This window comes from Mauremys mutica, chromosome 10 (assembly GCF_020497125.1).
Source record: "Mauremys mutica isolate MM-2020 ecotype Southern chromosome 10, ASM2049712v1, whole genome shotgun sequence".
In the NCBI taxonomy this organism is placed as follows: domain Eukaryota; kingdom Metazoa; phylum Chordata; order Testudines; family Geoemydidae; genus Mauremys; species Mauremys mutica.
Window position 1 is genome coordinate 67,087,073 of NC_059081.1, and position 17,070 is coordinate 67,104,142.

Consider the following 17,070-nt stretch of genomic DNA (forward strand, 5'->3'; position numbering starts at 1 on the left):
TCCATCGAATCTGTGTAAGATGATTAATGTTTATGTCCCTGTGCAAAGCCATATTTTCTAGGTCAGATAATTCCCTTGTTGTACCATGTATGCCCTCTGCAGTCTCCTGGTATAGCATTTTCTCTCATTTAACTCCAAGTGTGCGAAGTCAGATTATACTCTCAATATGCTTAAGGTCAAATGTTAAAAATTCCTTCCGTCTAGTTACTTTAGATTAGATGTTCCGAGTATTTCTGTGCTTTGCTGTATATAATCTTGTACATCACCCTGTGAAGGCTACTTTTGATAAATTAGTAAATAATAACCATCTGTTAGCACAACACACAGCAAATTGCAGAGTCGAGCAGTAGAGGTTCACTTCTGGTTCACTTGTGATCTGCAGGAGCTGAGAGGGACAACTCACAGGTGATGATCTCACTTTCCTGGGCAAAAGGTTGCCATGCATCAGCCCATCTTCTCGCTCCTATCATGCCAGTCAGCTGTCTTAAAAGGAGAATGTCAGCCCTGTCAGATGTACTTACTCTTCATCTGTGAAATGACTAATTTGGAAAACTGGCAGTTTGAAAGGAGAGTTTGAAAGCCTCATGTCCTTGGCTAGAATGGCAAAAGAGTAAATGACACTACCCATGAAGAAGTGAAAGCAGCATGGAGTCTTTAAGCATTAAAATGCCACCTGCTCTGGAGGAGTTTTCCTGCTAGGTGAACTCCATTGAAAAACATGGAGAGCCTGTAAAAGAATAAATAAATAAAATAAATAAATAAATGTGCTTTGTGTTGGGCAGGCAGCATTTTAAAGGGACACGGTCAACTTAAACATCACACTTCTTCTGAACATTTCTCCCCTACTGTTCTTAGAGGTAATTGCCAAGATAATTTAGAGAGAGTAGAGAAAAACCTTAAGCTTTCCTGTTTTCTGTGTGTTTACTTTGTGCGTTGAACAATGCTGTGTGCATAGCCAGCTTCACTGTTTCCCCTGTGCAGGCCATCAGGTATTAATTTGGATGGGGTGGTCATTTCAAAACAGTAAAATTGTAAAGCCACAAATTTGGGCAGGTGAATACCTTCAACTACTTTGAATCAGCATTTGCTTATGTTGACTAGATTTAAAGTTAATGGTGTCCATTCAAGGTTCTATGACTGCATCATGAGCGGTAGCCAGGGTTAGAGGGATAAAAAAATATTCTAATGCCTTGGGCCTCACTGCTGCACTTCGAAAAACCCTGAAACTTGTCCTTTACTAGCAGAGTCTCCATAGCATGACAACATGCCTGCATTTCTCTGATTTTAAAAACCTTCGGATTCTTAGAAGAAATTATCGCTAACCCTGCCTCACTATCAGATTGCTAGACATGATACACCATCATTCTGGATGAAATTCACCCCACCCACAGGGGATTTAGATGGGTCTTAAGCGGTGCATAGCTCCTGTGTGTTCATAGGGGTGAATTCCAAGCAGGGTGTGATACCACTCACTGGGAGTAAGGGTGGCAGAATCAGGACTTAACTTGGTATTCAGAAAAAACATAATGGTCTTTATTCTTCATTGTCCTGCAGTGTGTATAGTCATTTCCCCTGCTGCAAACTGAGTATAACATACTACCATTCTGCTTTGGGAGCCTAGTACAACCACTTTACACTGATGTAAATGACTCTCAGTTGCCCTTCATCAAGCTTAATTAGGTCCATTGAATTTTAATGGAAAACAAGCACAAGTATATAGTCGTTGAATTCTCTGACCATCATAGGCATGTATAGGTCATGTCCCCGGCCACTCAAAGAACTAGAATGTTCAATAGACCATGGAAAAACTGACTTCCCTGTCTCAAATATTGCAGTGAATGTACGGTGATAAATGTGTTTTAATTACTATAAATGTAGTAACAGGACCAGATAAAGCATTATTTTAAACTGACACCACAAAAAACGAATGACTTACGATTGCTATATTTCTCATGCCTTCCTGACAGGCTGACTCAGTGAAATATACAAAAAGAATTTAGCCATCAAACAGCCACTTCAGACATATTCTGTTTAAGAAAAGCTAGCAATTTAAGGTTCACGGTCAGCTTCATGCCTCAAACACCACAGTAACTTACACTGACTTCTAGGTCACCACTAGCAACAAGTAGTTAATGTGACAAAAGAGGCTAGTTGAGATATTCTGGAAATAGGTGTGTCTGAAATTCCAGACTCTCTCTATTTACTCTAGCCCTATTTAAATCGGGATCCTGTATGCTGGTGCAGTGAGTGCAGTGAGTGGACTCTGGGTAGAGAAGGGGTACCACTATGATATATATCTTATGAGCTTCAGTGGGCACAGTGGTCCACCATGCATGCATCAGCTTACAGGACTGTGGCCCTAGTATACTGTGTTGTTAAAGAGGTAATAACTACTAGCTGTCACATCGCATAAGCCTGCAGGCAACAGCTAAAACAAACCAGCAACTGACTTCTAAGGTAGGTTCTGTCTTGAGTATATATGGCTGTATAGTTCACTGCCATATAAGGTCATGTGCACCACCCGAAATCTTTCAATAGAAAAGCACAAATGCCAAACAAGCCACAATTAAGGACAACATTATCCTCCGTGAATCTCTATTGCATATGGTACACTTGTTTCACATGTAAAACTGCCATAGATGTCATTAGGAATCCCAGGCATAGAATGAGTGCAGGCTTTAAAACAGAGAGCCACACTGTTGAATGTAGAGGGGAATTTTATCCTAAATTAACATTTCTTAACTGCAGTTTGCAGCACAGCTTGCTTAGAATGAGTAGTACAGCCACATTAGTGAAAACTTGGGACGGCTTTCACAGCTAACCTAAACTACTCTCCAAATCAAAATGCTGAATAATGTAACATGATTTTATCTGAAATCTCTCATTCCTCCCATTGATTCCAGTTGAAGTATGATTGATCCTCTAGTTGGGATCTGTCTTCAGTTACGTCAGAAATGAAATAACAAGCAGTTTTCAATCTTGAGTCACATTTTATGGCCACTGGGCTAGTTTCTGCTCTCATTTGCCATCCAACTCTATTGAAGTCAATGGCCTTCCCTATAATGGCTCTGTGGGGTAAACTTGTAGTATTGACTTTAAATCCAATGAGGTTGCATAATAGAATGAACTCAAATTGAGTAAATTTGGATTTACACGGGTGTAACTGAGAGCAGAGTTGAGCACTCTGACATTTAACAAATAGCTGCATTGATTTTGCCCCTTCTCTTGACAAATTTCCATGACTGAGTAAATGAACCAGGTAGCACTTCATTCAGCATTGTGTGTGTACATACAACCCAGGGGCTGCTCTAATGTACACCAATAGCATAAGGTCACTAAAAGAGCTCTCATCACTGGAGGTCCAATGTAGCAAAGCAGAGCTCCACAGCTTCCACAGAAATGTTTTCCTTGCTTCAGGGATGTACAGGATAGTTGGCTCAGGAGCCAGCTCAATCAGCTTTGTGCCTGTAGACTTGTAGAGAGTTTCCCCTCACTAGGAGGATTCTCCATTGGCCTCTTCTGGCCAGAATTGAGACACTTTATGGTGTCTGAATCATACAAAGTAACCAGAATAGAACCAAGAATCTGGTCTATAAAATATTCACTGGCCTCAAGCATATATATAGGCAACTGGTTCCCTGAGAAATCTGGCTAACTGTATGTGGCAAATACGATAAAAAGCTTTTGAAACAAAATTTGGATCAATTCATTGTCATTTAAACATTTATATAATTATAACCCTCTCCCTTTTATTTCACTGACTTTTCTTCTCCTTTTTTTTTTTGGTATCACATTGCATATATCATCCCAATTTGCTGTTGCCATATATTATAATGATTTTATTATTTGAAACTATGCCATCTCAAATATACCCCACTGGCTTCTAGGTTTTTCCACATCCTAGATTAATCTCATTTCACTGTATTACCTTGTACCTTGAAACCCCATACCTATCAAAAATAGTACTATGCCAAAAACATGGATTACCTAATCAAAGTGGATTAGGGTGGGGGGAAATAGGAGCTTTTGTAGCTATTTTAAAATTCTTTATGGGTATAGTTTTAATGACTGTGCAGTCTATCCAAAACCAACTAACACATAAAAATCATTTACTGGAATGGGGAAAAAGAACACCTTCAAAATACTGAAAAAAGAACATAAACAACCTTCTTCAATGTCACCAAGAAATGAGGCATAAAGAAAATTTTAGGAGCTTGCCTTTCAGACAAAAATAAGTTGACAGAAAATTGTTCCCTCAGTGCCCACCATCAGACACATTCCGTGTACTTAACAGCATGGATCAGAAATCCATATGAAAATCAGAACTTTAATCTACTATTAATTAACTTCCAAACACAACTAAGTAGTTTTAATTGGCACCGTGGCTTCAAGTTTACTTGCTAGAGTGTAACTAATGAATAGAATTGTCATGATCACAGGCAGTGGGTGATTTCTGAAATGCTTAATTGTACACAAAAAATGTGGTGGAAGATGACCATGCATCTAATTTCTAGTTTACGCTCTCTATTTCTTGGCAAATATCATTATGATATTAAAATCCACACTATGGAAAGCTTTTTTCCCAACGGAGGAAAGAGTAACTGAAGAAGTAATTTAGCACAACTGTTGTAGTCCTGACTTGGAAAAGTAACTTCTAAGAAAATTTGCCATTTGTTTTTTAGAGGGGGAAAAACTTTATTTGAAAGTTAAAGAAGTTTGTTCCATCATATGGTAAATAGTTTGTGTGTTTATTGTAGAAAATATTACCAGGCAGCTGCTTAAGCCAGTGTTCAGATTTTCACGGTCAATATATGGCTGCTGGGAAACACCTACTCTTGCCATTAAAAGGACCTGGTCCTGTGTTACATATTGAACTTGAATGAACCCTGCAGCATTTGGTCCATAAAGGTGAAAGGGTTGTTTTGCAGGCTTGGCAATACGCCAACCCCTGCAGTTTGCTTGTAAGTAGAAGTCCTACAGAACCCAAACCACTAAGAACCCATGTCCCTGGAATCCTCCTAACCATTGCTGTCTGTTTGTGTGGCTTGCGGTGGTCTGATCTGTTTGGCCCATTGTGACAGTTCTCAGGGTACCCAGGCCTGTGCGTCACCTTGTTACCCACCTCAGCAAGAGGAAGACTCGCATAACTGGGTGTCAGTTCCCTGATACCATTAGCCCGTTAGCCACACAAGCACTCTCCTCTGGGCTAGACCAGCCCTTGCTTTGCCTTTCAGGTTGCCAATAGGTGAACACCAATCCCCGAACCTCTTTGAACTGTTCCCCTGTAGTGTCCAGCCCCTTATCCACTGAATGCTCACAGATATACTAGGCTTGCTGTCCCCAAGGGAACAGTGTACACACCAGCCTGTATGATCCAACTCAGGATCAGCTCCTTGTGTCACACCACGGCACTGATTTATAGTGAAAACAAGGTTTATTATCAAAGATTCGAGATTCAAGAGAAAGTGAGTAAAGATAATAGAAACAAAAGGGTTACAGATAAAACAAAATCCTAACACGATGTCTAGAGATTAAACTTAACTTAGCAGGCTAACCTCCTATATAAAGAAGTGTATCTCATCCCAAGTGTCCTTTGCAGTGTTTTAACCAAGCCTGGTGGAGATCCCATTTTCATGAATATAACATGCTGTCCATTTACTTCCTACCTGCAGGATAGGGGGGTATAATTTTGCCTTCTACTTGTACCCCCAAAGTAGATTTTCTGCCTTCAGGGACAGTAAAGCATTGGCCTGCTAAACCCAGGGTTGTGAGTTCAATCCTTGAGGGGCCACTTAGGGGTCTGGGGCAAAGTCCATACTTGGTCCTGCTAGTGAAGGCAGGGGGCTGGACTTGATGACCTTTCAAGGTCCCTTCCAGTTCTAAGAGATAGGATATCTCCATTATAAAAAAAACACCCTTCCCTTTGCTTGATCGTTCTGGGTCCTGCTTCTTCCCAGTTGATTTCAGCATTCCCCTGTTGACTCTGTAGGTAAATGAGGCTTGCATTGTGTTGGCTTACAATGCTTAATTTACATGCTGAGCAAGAGAGAGGTGAATACACATGTTTTGTCTGGCACAAAACTTGTTTGTTGACTCTACCTTGATATAGACTTTAAGAACATTTTTTGGCATACATATGTAACTCTTTGCATAATATCTGTGCATACATTTCACAATGATATTCCTGACCAATGTGACCCTGGCTTTCATTTAAGACCTGAAATGATACTATTTGCTGAACCAGAATGTTTAAATCAGGATCAGGATATTCATATAACTCCCTTGCCAGCTGGCCCATACCCAGGTTTTATGGATGCACTGACTCCTCTCTCTCTTTTTTAGGGGGGAGGGGTCAGGTAGGACAAGCGCCACATGCTCTTTGTGGAGGAGCGACTTTCCCTCATCTTGTATAGATCATTGAAAGGGAAACATTGCTGCTGACCACTCCTTACCCTCATCAGCAAAAGGCAGTAGCACCCCTGAACATCTACTCTGTACTGTGTGATCTGACAGAGTGCTACTGTCTTTCTGCTCTTTGGAGGTAGCAGATAGTAGAGAATGAGGAGTTTTCCTTCTACTCTACTGCTGCCTGTTGGGTTGAGGAGGAGTCATGCCAGCTCTTGATCTCTCTGAAAATGTTGTGGATTGGAGAAGGCAGGGGTGATCCCTGGGGGAGACTGGCAAAACAGCCACCCCGTGGCTCTGAATGACTCAGGAAGGTCCCATACTTAAGGGCTTGTTCCAAAGCCCAAGGAGGTCAATGGAAAGACTCCCAGCAGTTTCAGTGGGCTTTGGGTCAGACATTTGAAGGGATCAAGGGGACAGACAGCAACAGAGACTAGGGAGGGCCGGCCATGGGGCCTGAACATGGTGGCAAGGGAGAGGTGCTGTGGGAGACTAGCCCAGATCTGCAACAAATTCACAGACCCAGGGTTAATGTTTGTCAGTTTGGCTACAAACCAAACCCACCCTGGTGTGAGGCGGGTTTGGGGATTAGATTAAATGTTTGTACAGTCTTTCATGTCTGTCCATTATTCACAAACAAATCCATAACCATCCCACAGAGCTAACTCCCCTATCTTAACCCTTATGTAAAGCATACATGTAATTGGAGACATGCCATATGTAATCCATAGTGAAATCAATGTGACCCAATGTTATGCTCCATATGAGAAATGAAACATGGATTAGATGTATTATAGGGTAAATTAGGACATTTCTTATGAAACTATGGAACTGGCATGCATTTCTTTGAAATTAATATCACCTTTATCATATGCTGACAGGAAATGGAAAGGAACAGAATTTTATGTACACACTGGTTTAAATAACAGATTAATACAGAAAGCTAATCCAGAATGAACTCCTTTTTGGATTTCAGTTCTGGTACTCATGCCTGTATAATTCTATACAAGCTTGCTGATTCATCTCCTGTGACATTATCATTGCATATAGTATCATTCCATTTCATTAATATAATGTGAAAGGGATGGTATTCAATTTATTTATTTAAAATGATATTTTGGCTACTTGTTCTTCCGTTATAATTGAGTGAGGTTAGGTCCTTGGGTTGGGGAAGAAGAAATTGTAATAAGTTAGGATTCATAGATGTGTGAAATTGACAATGCTGGAGTTGTGCAATTTTTGATACATAAGTCATCTTCAGTATGTAATTTCCCAGGTTTAGGACTGTTTTGAAGGACAATAATTTCAAATAGATATGAGCAATTCAAAATTGCTAAACAAAAATGCTGTCAATACTCTTCTGAGAAACTGCGAACTTCAGTTAGAGAAACTATGCTCTGAGCTAAATTCCATCTGATTGTACACGTTTGCTCACCAGAAAAAAGCCCCATGAGCTACAGTGGAACAAATTGCAAAAGATGCTCATCCCAATTCTGTGTCTTCAAGAAAGACATGAAAAGACTGCCACATTCCAGTCATCCACGGCTAATATGACGGGGAGCATCAGGCCTTAGCCATAAGTAACTGAGCATAATTTGTTTGTATATACATACATACACATGTGAACACCCAGACAAAGCAATGGTCCCTATGCATTATCCCCCAGGCAAATTATTCCAACTCTTGGTAGGAACAGACTGTGAAAGGGCTCTGTACATAGGACTGACCTCTAGGGTGACCAGATAGCAAGTGTTAAAAATTTGGACAGAGGGTGGGGGGTAATAGGAGCCTATATAAGAAAAAGCTCCAAATATCGGAACTGTCCCTGTAAAATCTGGACATCTGGTCACCCTACTGCCTCCGCTAGAATGCACACACATTGAGGACTCTTTGGAGCCTATATACAGTGGGTGCTCTGAAACTCTTGACATTTACTGTTTGCAATAGATAAAATCACTTTGGCATTTGCAATGTTCCCCATTCTAAGCATAGGGAATATCTGTAAATACCATAGGTAAGGTAAATACTGTATTGTGATAAATGTCAAGATTTTAATGGCACCTGCAGATGTACCCTTTGAGAGGGGAGTCACTTACGTCAGTTCCACTGCATTAAAATCTATATATGGGGGAATCTCCAAATGTGGAGTTACTTCACTCATGTGGGTAACATGGATATAAACCCACTTAGCCACTTATGAAATGAAAAAAAAAATCAGGCTGCAGAAAAATGCCCTATATGCTTCAGCTGGTTCCAAAAGATTTTTTTTAAAAGGGAGGGGAAAGAAAACCATTCCTGTGAAGATTAGGAGAGTAGAAACATGATTTCTTTTGACCAAAACAAAGATCTTTTTGAGCTGTGCTTTCCTTAAATGGCCTGTCACACTTGGTTATGTTGGTAGGCCATATTGTGCTCCCTTTAAAAGACAGAGGTTAGGTTTTAAACTTTGCCATCTCAAAGGAAAGTTGCCTTACTCTGAATGTATTTTTTTTTATTTACTCATGGATAGTGTTGGTATTTTGACTATAAGTGACAGCTGCTGATATATTTGTATCCATTTGGCCAGATCCAAAATCTTTGAAGTCAGTTGGAAGATTCCCATTGACTTCAATGGGCTTTGGATCCAGACCAATAGCAAAGTGACTTACTCCATAAGTAAGTAGTCATGGAATGGAACTCTTTGTAGATGAAGACACTACAGAGGGGAAGGATTTCCTAGTGGTTAGGGCATTAGCCTAAGACTTGGGAGACCATGGTTCATATCCCTGCTCTGCTGCAGACTGTGTGAAACTAGGTAAGTCAGTTAACCCCTCTGTGTATCTTGTAAGATGGGGATACTAGAAATTCCCTACCTTGTAAGGGCACATACGTTAAAGACCGTGAGGAACTCAGATACCCCAGTGATAGGACCATATAAATACCAGTTTAGATAGGAGCCAATGGAACTACTCATAAATTAAGGATATCAGAATCTGGCCTATTGTCTTCAGTGGGACAACATTTGCCACAAGGTGCTATTCAGTACAGGTATTAGAATCTGTCCCAACATATATAAAACATATTTCAAAAGCCACATCTCTAGAGCATTTCTGTTTTACTTACTGTGCTTATTTTGTGCATGGCATTACTGCCCTTGACCACAAAGTGTGAATTTAAACATCTGTGAAACAAAATAAACGGCCATTAAGCTAGGAAGCACATTGTGACCTGTTTGAAATATTATACCAAACATTGCATTTGCTTTGTGAGTTAAGTAGAACTTTTGGAGGGACCGTGGCTGATGAAAGACCCCGAGTAGATCTATAGGGAAAGAGCACAATACAAAATGAATCTCGGCAATGACAAAACCAAACCAAACCATAAGAATAGGTTAGATTTTAACAGGAGGAAATTCAGATTGGTTGTAGGGATTTTCCTATGCCCTGCTTTTCCAGAATGCAAAGAAAGCTTTGTTTATGCTCATTCGTGAGCTTTAAAGGCATGGAACTGAATCCTCAAAGATGCTAGGGGGAGAGACTATTGGAACAGTATTTGTCTAAATCTGCCAAATATTGATGCACCTATTGTTATTTATATTCGAGAAGCAGCTAGGCTCCAACCAGCATTGGGAGCCATATGATAGGCACTTTACACATGTAAAAAGAGACTGTCCCTGTCCCCAGAAGCTTACCATCTAAAAAGATGGAGGAGGTGTTAGCCAAAAGGGCTCATTTCCCCCTGGAGCTTACCTAATTACACCAAGGAGGCACGGAGACAGGAAGACGAGTATCACACCCTTTATTGATCGGTCAGCTGAGCGGGTGCTCTGATCGGCTAGTGCCAGAAGAGAGACACACCCCACAAGCCCGAACGGGCCTTTTTATAATCAGTAACAAACAACTTAGCCTACGTTTGTCTACGTCATTTGGTTGACCTGTAGAACCTGTACATGTATCTGTTAGGGGATAATTGGATACGCAGGATACATATATCATTTTGTGGGGGCTACAAGATACATCTGTTGAGGATACATTTGTCATTCTGAAGGGGACACAAGATACATCCGTTGACCCTTTGTACTAGATACTTTGGATGCATACATGTGAACGCAGCTGCATACACTTGGGGAGCCAAACAAGCTGATAAGCAAAATAGCTGACATAGGTAAATACATGGCCTTCAGTCTAATAAGTTCTGTAAGCTTTCCAACACGGTTTGGGCAAGCATAGCATAACTTTGGTTCACTCAGGCCTAATACAAAAAGGCTTCATTAGCACTATGGTTTTCCAACAGAGGGGAGCTTACCATTCTGAATAGCTGGAGCGGGGGGGAATAGAGAGACAAACTGACTTGCCCAAGCTCAGGCAGCAGGTCAAAAGCAGAGCTGAGAATAAAGTCTAGGTAGAACCCACGTCTCCTGGGCTAGTGTTTTGTTGGAAACCAAACCCACCTCAATTTCTGGTGCCTTCAGGGTTCTAGATGTGACATTCTTAACATAGCTTCCCAGTAGATGTGAATGTATGCATTAATCACAACCAGATATGTAACAGTTTCTTGGAGCTGCATACACGCTCATATCCCTTGTGTAAAACATACATGGGATTTCCAATAGTCATATTTAATCTCAATATTCAGTCCAAAGTTATTTAGAGAGGCACCCCTAGATTCTTGTGTTTAAAAACATGTTAGTTAAAATGTTTGAAACACTGACGCAGACACTTCTAAAAGTATATTGGCTGGTGGGGTTGATCATGACCAGCGAATGTTTTAAAAGTTGCTTTCCCTTGTTCATACTAGTGTTTTAAAACCTGCTAGTTAAAAAGTGCTAACTAACATATCTTTAAAGACAACCTATTTTTCTAGCCTAGACATGGCTCTGTGTGTGTGTGTGTAAATATGTATAACTTCACTTCTCAACTCCTTGTCCCATTTACATGGGGTCAGAGCTGCTGATGATTCTTCGCCACTCATTCCAGGCCATGACCCGGGTTCAGGTTCATAAGTCTTGGGGTTCCAGTACTTTTCTCTTCAGTCTTCTCTTGACAGATTCTTTCCATCATATCTTTGGTCTTCCATGTCCTCTCATGCTGTCTTCTTCCTCCCATGCTTTCTTTTCTGCTTATTCTTCTCCCATTCTTATCACATGTCCAGCCCATCTCAGTCTATTTAAGTCATTGGGAGTTTTGCTGGTTAAACAAGGATCTTGAGGTTTGGTACAATAATTGCTTTACATAGAATCCTTGCTATGATTGGTTTATGAAGCAAAAATTTAATAACACTGTTCACTTACAGAATATACACTTTTCCAAGCATATTACAATTATTAAATAAGCCTCAAGCTACATCTGTAAGGTAAGCATTGTCCTATCTGTTGTACAGACAGGGAAGTGGTGGCACAGAGAGGTTAAGTGACTTTCTAAAGGTCACATAATGGGCTGGTGGCAAAGCTGAACCTGACTTTCTGTCCCTTACAATAAGCAGTAGACAACTCTACACTCCGTTTATAATCATTGAGTCTCCAGATTTTCATTATTCCCCTCCTTTCTCCACTACAACTTTTAAAATTCAGTTTAGCCTTTTTCTTCTTTCAAAAATCTATTAAATAAGAGGAGTTTCTGTAGATGGTAACCAGGTTACAAAGGGCATTTGTTTAATAACACATTTCTTAATTGCAGATTCCGGTTCCGATTGCTACCAACTTTAAAGGTTTGGGTACATCGATCACCTGTCAAACCGTGGCAGAATTCTGAATGATGAGGCTAAAGTATGTGTAAGCAGGAGACAGGGAGCATTTATATGGAAAAACAAATAGAATAATATTGTGTGGGGGTAAAGTAATTTGCTCAAGATCCTCAGCTGGTGTAAATCAGCATAGCTCCACTGCTCTCAATGGAGCTACATCAGTTTACACCAGCTCAAGGTCTGGCAATTTGGAGTTTTTTGTTTCCTCCTAGGCTTCAAGATCCTCTACTGTCTGACTCACACCTCGATCTCTCTGGCTTCATTTCTTTCTACATTTCCTCCAGAATTATTTTCTGTGCCCTATCCCTCTACCTTCTCTCTTCACAGTCAGCAATTGATCCTTCTCCCAAGCATCCCCTACCATCTGGATCAGCTGTTCAGCTTCTTTATTTCCTAATTGACTCCCTATCTCTTTGCAACACAACTCTCTCCTCTGGCCTGTAACTCCAAACTCTTTCCAGTAACCCAACCACTTCCGACTCTCCTATTTCAGGCCCTGCTAGACCTATGTCTTTTGTCATGCCTTTCCTTCTAGCCAGCCGTTCTTTTCAATCTCAACTCGTTCCCTGTCCCCCAGTTTAATTCTGTTTTCCTTCAAGTCTCTACTCTGCTTTTCCTCTGGGAATTCTCCCTTTTTCCTTTCCCTCCACTTTATGGGTCTCCAAAGCTTTTCTCTTTCCTTCTCCTTCAATCTCTCACCTTGATGTCTACATCCTCTCTCAGCAAATTCTCATTCTCCCACCGAGTCTTTCAATACTAATTTTGATCTCACCTCTTTTATCCCACATTCCCCGGCATATTCTCTTACTGCTGTTGATTGTGCTGCCTGCCTGGACTGACACCACTTCCTGAGGGGAAGGAGCGCTCCTGTAATGATTGGTGGCAGTGATGTGTCTTAGCCATCTTATTAGAGCACAAACACTGTCACCGTTTTAGAGGAGCCATATCAATTGAGCATGGATTTGTTCAAAGGGCTCATTGAATGGATTTTTCCCACGGCTGGCTGGTAGCACAGCTTGCTTCAGCTCCAGACTAATTCAGAACCATAGTTAGCACGTTTCCAACAGCTGCCTCAGTTGAATGCCATGTCTCACTCGATCTGAAATTTGAAGACCTGCATGAATCAGCTAACAACGACTGAAGTGAACGTGACTAGTGTTGCATTATGACAGGTTAAACAGTGGGATAGTGTAAAGGATGTAAACAGAACCTGGAGCGGGAGCTATTTTACACAGCGTTCACCCTGCAGGGTTTAATCAAATGGCAACCAAACAGACGTGCGTCTGCAAAACTTAACGGGCCTGACATGTTGAGCCTGACTTGTCCCTGTGCTGACACAGGCACTGGTGTTAGGGCAGGAAAGAGGGGCTGCTGTGGCCACTAAGACGGCTGACTCAGGCGAAGGCTGCCTTAATCTCTGTCCTTACTTCGCTGATCCCTAGGGGTTGTTTCAGAGGCAGAGGCTTACCTCTTCCTACCTCTCAATCCACCCCTTTCCTCCTCCAGACTGCCCCTGCCCTGCCCCAGCATGCTCCCTGAGCCCAGGGCTGCTGTGCAGGTGGGACAGAGCAGGCTCTGTGCTTAGGCCTAGGTCTCCCCTGTGCTTTGCATGCCATTCAAGGGCCTTACTCCTGTTCTACAACCCTTTGTCACCCCATAGCTGACCCAAAGGGGCCATAGGGAAACAATGTATCAGGCTCTTCTGAGTATACTGGCAAAGATCTAATTGAGTACATGCAGGTGTTTGCTAAACCATAGGCAGAGTGGGAACTGGGATACTCCAGGAAGCACCTCATTCAATCATAATCTCCAAAAGTTGAAGCAATGCTTCTGCTAATGATAATTCAGTTATAGCCAGCCAGCCCTTTCTTAAAGTACTAGTGATTTCTTAAGCTAACAGCCGTAACATTTTAGGAGAATGAGAAAGCAGGACATCTGAGAGGTCTTGGAGACCCTCCTGTCTATTGCCAACTGTTTGCCATGTTCTTTGTCTTGCTGTTGGAAGGGCTGTTGGAGGAGTTAATTGATTGTTAGCATGTTGTTCTAGCTTAATAAATACAGTCTCTGACTGTGGGCCTGCACCTCAGAGTTGCTGAGCAGACACACAACCCCCACTAAAATCAATGGGAACTCAAAGGGGCTCAGTATCCAGGGCCGGCTCCAGAGCCCAGCGGGGCAAGCACCTGCCTGGGGCGGCCCTTTCCCGGGGGGGCGGCAGGCTGGGCCGGCGGACCTGCCGCAGTCATGCCTGCGGGAGGTCCACCGGAGCCCCGGGAGCAGCGGACCTGCCGCAGGCATGACTGCGGAGGGAACGCTCGGCCGGCGGCTCCAGTGGACCTCCCGCAGGCATGACTGCGGCAGCTCAACCGGAGCCGCCGGACCTGCGAACCGCCCGCAGCTGCGGGAGGTCCAGCCGAGCCGCGCGACCAGCGGACCCTCTGCAGTCATGCCCGCGGGAGGTCCGCTGCTCCCGCGGCTCCGGGGCGCCTCCCAGGCATGACTGCTTGGGGCGGCCAAAAACCTAGAGCCGCCCCTGTCAGTATCTCTCAAAATTAAGCACCAAGATTCGTACTGCTCCATTGTGATCTGCGTCCTCATGGTTTGATTGTTGACTCATGCTTGCTGATGTAGTGATTTTGTGAGGGCACAGGTGTGGTTACCCTATACATGCAAGGATTATATATTTGCATTTCATCTCTCTAAATTAACATAATTCCCCTAACTATCCTCTTCAGCAAATTTCTAAATGCTGACTATTTATGTCTTTACCTGCTTATTGCAGCTTGCAACGTTTGCAATAAATTTGGCTTGGGGGGGAGGGGCAGTTAAACTATTTTTGTTCTGAGCACTTTAAAGAAGCATATGTCTTAAAATCAGCAATGCATTTACTTACTACTTTTGCATAGATTGTGAAGTCTGGTTTATTTTACTGCATTACATTACTAAATAACCTTGGTTGTTATTCTTCAAGGTCTCAGTGTGTTGTGCTATTAACAGCTATGAATGTATCTAACCTTCATTAAGGCTGCATAACTACAAACTAAGGGGTAATCGAAGATCCTTCAGGCTTAACAAAAGCATATGGACAACTCACTACTACTAGTTTAGAAATATTTTAATGTTGAATTTTTAGGCCAAGTTCCCCTAGGGTATTCTCCGTAGATGGTCTTCAGTTTATACAAAGCAAATGGAAAAATCTGTGAGAATAAGTAACTAAAAGTTATAGTACTTTGCAAGGAAGAAGGATCACATGAATATTTAATCTAATTGTGTATATATAAAATGAGTGCAGTAGATAAACAATATGAGTGATGCATATATTTAATTCATAGTTCTATGCATTTTTTAAGAAAATGTAAGTAAATAAAATCTTGAGCTTAGTTAAAACAGGAAGAAAAACATTCAGAATAGTTTACTCTCTAATTAATATTGAAACACGTGACAACGCCTGAAAATTACAACTCCCTAACGGGAGGGACTTAAGAATCTGTGAAATCCAACAATGAAATCATGATAGCTCTGAGTTACAGTACACATAGCAATCATTTCATAGAGCCTGCAGAATTTCAGGGCATACAGTATATTGAATTTTTTAGTCATGGCCACTATACATGCACTGAATTATTTGAGTAACCTTTTTATACTTTACTTGCAAGCTTGGGAAGGCAAATAAAATTGAGAGTCACGGTAGTGACTCAAAGGCAAAAGAAAATTTACGCATTCTCGCTCTCTCTCAGCATGTGCACGAACACACACACGTATTTATATCAAATAGCGATTGAACTTAATGGGGATTCTGGGGTATTACCTTGATAATATAATAGTCGGTATTCATTTTGTTTTTGTACAGACGTAAGCATTCTAACCTGAAGTATATAAAGATAATTTTAAGAAGTATTGTATGTACTGTATTGTGTCATCCAATTCTAGGGAAATTATTTGTCTTCTCTGACCCACTGTTGAACAATTTGTGTGAGAGAGCTACAAGTTATAACAAATACCATCAACAATATCGCATATGGACTCACATTCTCAGCTCTACTCAGTGGAAGGGAAAAGCAATACCAGGCAGTTGCTGTTATTCTAGAATACACCAGCTAGTGGTAGCCTTCAAAGGACTTTCAGCCAGCTGGAAATGGCTGGAGTGCAACAACACTCTAACTATGCCCATTCCTACTCCTGGCATGCCCCCTCTTGTAAGCCTGCTATGTTGGCTATACATCAGTTGGAGAAGTCCCTATACGTGAGAAATCTCCAGCTAGGCAGATCTGACAAGCTTCCATCCCTTTGATGTTGCTGGAGCAGGGCAAAGGGGTTGAACAGGCCAAACAATCTACCTTCTATTGTTTATATTTATGTTACAGTAGCACCCTAATGCTCCCATAAAAATGGGGGTTCCATTATGCTAAATCATGCGCCTTTCCCCCCAAGAGCTTACAGCTATGCTTAAGTGATTAATCTATTTCAATCCTTGCTGCTTTCAATTAGAAGCTTGCCTCTTGGTGTCATTAAACAGAGAAGAAGCTGGATCTGTGGTCTATATGTGACGTATCGCATTTTATTCTTTGCCTCCGTTCAGTCGGTATTCTCTGTTGTATCTCCAGACATGTCTATTAGTACCCATTGTATAAGTGATTTTTGTGACATGGAGGCTTGTTCACTTGGAAATGGATTGAGACCACCAACCTGTTTCACATATTTTGCCAGTGTACTTCACTACTGACCTGAGTAAGATTTAATCCACTAACTAACAGCTTGATCCAAAAGCCATTGAAGTGAACAGGAGTCTATGCATTGCCTACAATGGGGCTTTGGGCTAGGTCCCTAGAGAAGAAAGGCTCTGTAAGCAAGTACCAAGCCCCTTAACCATCCAGACCTCCCTTCACTCATCACATTTTGAAGGTGAGCCAGTTATCTGTGAATTACATTCAGGGCTTCCTAATG

The 17,070-nt window shown here is 41.7% G+C and overlaps 1 protein-coding gene across 6 annotated transcripts in view; it reads left to right on the plus strand.

The window, feature by feature from the left end:
• SPAG16 (sperm associated antigen 16) overlaps positions 1–17,070 on the plus strand; it is a 766,854-nt gene that overhangs the window by 681,830 nt on the left and 67,954 nt on the right. Inside the window, exon 16 of one of the 6 annotated variants that reach the window (XM_045032686.1) lies at positions 383–553. The exons of the other annotated variants lie outside the window; for them this stretch is intronic. Within the exon in view, the coding sequence (XP_044888621.1) occupies positions 383–534 (152 nt within the window). The 3' untranslated portion in view covers positions 535–553. Of the gene's footprint in view, positions 1–382; positions 554–17,070 lie in introns of those variants that run through there. 6 annotated transcript variants of the gene reach the window in all.